This window comes from Nicotiana tabacum, chromosome 22, assembly GCF_000715075.1.
Source record: "Nicotiana tabacum cultivar K326 chromosome 22, ASM71507v2, whole genome shotgun sequence".
Lineage (NCBI taxonomy): Eukaryota > Viridiplantae > Streptophyta > Magnoliopsida > Solanales > Solanaceae > Nicotiana > Nicotiana tabacum.
In genome coordinates this window covers 52,820,118-52,824,764 of record NC_134101.1, presented here as the reverse complement: position 1 = coordinate 52,824,764, position 4,647 = coordinate 52,820,118, and the positions used below count along the sequence as shown (strand labels likewise).

General features: G+C 40.1%; 1 protein-coding gene across 1 annotated transcript; it reads left to right on the top strand.

Annotated features, from left to right (window-relative positions):
* The first annotated feature begins 551 nt into the window (after window positions 1–551).
* Window positions 552–4,443, top strand: NTHK1 (histidine kinase1). The gene is given in 3 exon segments (NM_001326157.1): window positions 552–702; window positions 1,305–3,148; window positions 3,719–4,443. Coding segments are annotated over 2 exon segments (2,289 nt in total). The 5' UTR covers window positions 552–702; window positions 1,305–1,399; the 3' UTR covers window positions 4,259–4,443.
* The last annotated feature ends 204 nt before the right edge of the window (window positions 4,444–4,647 follow it).

Sequence of the window (4,647 nt, the reverse complement as noted above, 5' to 3'; positions counted from 1 at the left end):
TTGTGAAAAAGGACTACTTTATTGGGCAAAAGTGCGTCCAAGTTCTCTTCATGTAAGGACTGTGGGCCCCACTTTACTCCACCCCCCTCCCCTGAGATTCTCCTCCTCCTCCTCACTTTGCTTCCATTTTCTTCTCTCCTACAGTCCTACTCAACAAACAACGGCGCCAAAATACCTCTTGCTTCTCTCTCTCCTCTCTCTCTCTCTATATATATAATGCTTGCAATGGCACTCTCTTTCTCTCTACAATTTGTAGAAGTTTCATTTGCTTAAACAAAAGTGTAGCTAATACGAATAAAAATTCTTCAAGGTAAGTGATGAAGCGAAAATCCAGTTTTGCCCCTTCATCACCGCCAGTTTTGTGGTAGTGCCGGCGACGGCGTTCTGAATTTGGAGCCCGGAACAGTTAAATGGGTTGTAATGTGGTACCCGTTTATCAAGTGGGTGGGTTATGGTAAAATTACGAGTAGATATGGTGTATTTGGACCATTGAGTTGTTGAGGATACCAGTGCAGGCTTGGGGGAAGCATTGGTATGCATTGGTATTGATGGAGTTTCGGATAAGAAGAAGATGATGACCCCTATATTTACGTATTTGTTTTTGTTGGGGGTCTGCATGTGGGTGAACCATAAGATCTCACTCTTGGATTGGCTTGCTCTGGATTTTGCTCTATAAGAAACATGTGTTTATTTTTATTCCAGGTAAATTTTTATTTATTTCTTACTTTCTCAAGTATTACTTGAATTTTATGCTTATTTAATTATTGTTCCTTTTAGTGGTCTCTTGTTCTATAATTTTTTTTTTTTTTTGTAATTGGGTGATTATGGTTGATGTAGTGGTGGAGTTATGAGTCGGAATCTGTATTTGCGATTGATATAATAGTTATTTTGAAGTAACAATTTTTGCGATCAATATAATATCTAGTACCTATGCTGGTGGGAGATACTAGTAAATAGTCCGCGGAACAGTTGAGTTGTGCATAACCAGAGCCGGACACCAGTTGTCATAAAAAAAAATACTATACTAGTTATAGTGAAGTAACAATTATGCAAGAAAACTTCCTTTTAAATTGTAGGACTAGTTTGCCTTTGAGACTGTGCTTTTTGGAAATCAAGCAACATATGTTATTGCAAGTGGGTATTGGTGCATGCACTTGAATCTATCTCTGGAATTTTATATTGATGCCATGCCGCTTCGTTTTCCTTTGCTCTAGAAAAGGTTTTTTTTCATGTTCCTGTTCACGTTGTTGAACTAGAAATGAACATAACAAGTTGTTTCATGCATATGTGGCTGGATTTGTCAGGTCTATAATTGCAGATTAAGCTGGCATCACTGCTGAAATAGTGGTTATATAGTCTATCCAGTAAATGAGCTGAAGACTTGATCAAATTGGATGCAATGTTAAGGACATTAGCATTAGCTTTGTTAATTTCGGCATTCCTTGTTTCCTTATCCGCTGCTGATAATGGTTTCCCTCGTTGTAACTGTGATGATGAAGGATTTTGGAGCATTGAGCGTATCTTAGAGTGCCAAAGAATCAGTGATTTATTTATTGCGATAGCCTATTTTTCCATCCCAATTGAGCTCCTTTACTTCGTAAGCTGTTCCAACTTTCCATTCAAATGGGTGCTCTTCCAATTTATTGCATTCATTGTTCTGTGTGGGATGACTCATTTGCTCAATTTCTGGACTTACTATGGCCAACACCCATTTCAGCTTATGCTTGCTCTAACCATTTTTAAAGTCCTCACTGCACTAGTATCCTTTGCCACTGCTATAACCCTTATCACCCTCTTTCCTATGCTGCTCAAAATCAAAGTGAGGGAGTTTATGCTGAAAAAGAAAACTTGGGATCTTGGTAGAGAAGTTGGATTAATAAAGCAGCAAAAGGAAGCTGGATGGCATGTCCGGATGCTTACACAGGAGATTCGAAAGTCACTTGATCGTCATACAATACTATACACTACTCTGGTGGAGTTAGCAAAGACACTGGATTTGCATAATTGTGCTATTTGGAAGCCCAATGAGAATAAAACTGAGATGAACCTAATTCATGAGCTGAAAGGAAGAAGCTTTTCTAGTATGTATAATTTACCTATCCCGACAAGTGATCCAGATGTAAGGGAGATTAAGGAGAGTGATGGAGTAAAGTTACTTGATGCCTACTCCCCACTTGCTGCTGCGAGTAGTGGAGGGAGTAGTGAACCAGGAGCTGTGGCTGCAATTAGGATGCCAATGCTGAAGGTGTCGAACTTCAAAGGTGGAACTCCTGAACTTGTCCCAGAATGTTATGCCATACTGGTGTTGGTTCTTCCTGGTGAACAAGGTAGATCTTGGAGCAACCAGGAAATTGAGATAGTCAGGGTAGTGGCTGATCAGGTTGCTGTGGCTCTGTCCCATGCTGCAGTTCTTGAAGAGTCTCAGCATATGAGAGAAACATTGGAGGAGCAAAATCGAGCTCTGCAACAAGCGAAGCAGGATGCACTTAGGGCGAGTCAAGCTAGGAATGCATTTCAGATGGTTATGAGCCATGGGTTGAGAAGACCCATGCACTCAATTTTGGGTCTTCTCTCCTTGTTGCAAGATGATAACATGGGTATTGAGCAGCGGCTTCTTGTAGATGCAATGGCTAAAACCAGCAGTGTTGTATCAACCCTAATAAATGATGTGATGGATACTTCGACAAAGGACAATAGTAGATTTCCTTTGGAGATGAGGCATTTTCAGCTACATTCCATGATAAAAGAAGCTGCTTGTCTTGCCAAGTGTTTGTGTGCTCATAGGGGTTACAATATTTCCATCGAGGTTGACAAATCTTTGCCAAATTATGTCATGGGTGATGAAAGAAGAGTTTTTCAAGTTATTCTTCATATGGTTGGGAATCTTTTGAAGGACCCCAATGGAGGTTGTCTTACATTTAGAGTTCTCCCAGAAAGTGCAAGAAGGGAAGGCATCGACGGAGCTTGGAAGACAAGGAGATCACACTCATCTCTTGAAAATGTCTATATCAGGTTTGAAGTTGGGTCAAGCAATAATCATTCTCATCCAGAGGGCATAGCATCCACATTGCCACAATGTTGTGAAACACGCCGCAGTAGGGAAGTGGAGGAAAGGTTGAGCTTCACTGTGTGCAGAAAGCTGGTTCAGGTACTCTATTGCTAAATAGCAGCATCTATGTATGTGTCATATAACTGGAATTTATGCACCCAACTCATTTGGTTTTAAGCTCTTTCTTCTGTGGTAACATTAGCCACTCAACTATGAGAAGCAAGTAAAGTTGTTATCTCTAGGGAAAAATGACATTGGTGCAGGCTCGTTTGAAATTTCTCTCGAGTTGGATGAGACCTTTTGCATCAAATTATGTGGATGACATGAACTACTGCAATTTTCTGTGTTAGAAAAGATAGTGCAATGTCATGACCTTGATTGCTTGTATCTATTTTTACCCAATCTTCTCCTATAAGTAAATATCCCAAATTCCACTTTGACATAGAATCGTTTCCTTACTAGGAAATATGATAAGAAAGTTGCTTCTGTTGATTTATTGAGCTTTTAGCTCAGTTATTGGCAATGAAAATCCGAAACCATGCATAGAAGTTGGTAGCACACTGTTTTTTTGTTATTTTCTTTTCCTTTCATAACAATTTTGAGCACATATATTTGCAGTTAATTTGGGGTTGAACTAACATCCCTCTGATATGTGAAAATAATGCGCAGTTGATGCAAGGAGACATCTGGGTAGTCCCAAATCCAGAAGGTTTTGATCAAAGCATGACTGTCATTCTTGGGTTTCAACTGCGGCCATCAATTGCCGTAGGCATTCCTGAATATGGAGAATCTTCTGATCACTCGCATCCACACTCACTCCTCCAGGGGGTTAATGTTCTCTTAGCAGATTATGATGATGTGAATAGAGCTGTAACAAGGAAGCTACTTGAAAAATTAGGATGCACTGTTTCTGCAGTTTCATCGGGACACGACTGTCTTGGTGCTCTTGGTCCTGCTGTATCTTCATTCCAAATTGTCCTTTTGGATCTTCACCTGCCTGATTTAGACGGCTTCGAAGTAACCATGAGAATTCGGGAGTTTCGTAGCCGCAACTGGCCATTGATCGTTGGTTTTGCATCCGCTGATGAAGATGTTAGTGGAAGATGCCTGCAGATTGGAATGAATGGAATTATTCGTAAGCCGGTGCTACTGCCTGGAATTGCTGATGAGCTTCAAAGGGTCCTTCTACAGGCAAGCATAATCACGTGATGATGTTAAGACTGCCTTATAGTGGAGCATAATAAGGCAGGGCTTCATTTAACAACCTAATGCTAAGCAAACAAAATTGCTTAGGACCAACCGCTGCCCACCCATGAAGATTCCAGCAGACAGATGTTACATACAAACATTGAAATCAAATTGGTATAGAAAATATATCTTCTCTTTTCTTTACATAATCTTTAAGCTATACAGGATTTGGCCGCCAGGTGCGCGCCCTTTCAACATTTTATTGAGCTTAACAACTGATCAGAATTTATCTAAGTTGTCCCTAAAACTGAAGTAGTTACGAAATGACTCGAGAATAGCTCCATTCTAAGCTATAAAGCACTAGATTCATGCATTAAGATTTGCTTTAGCAGAAAATCTGTTGCCAATTG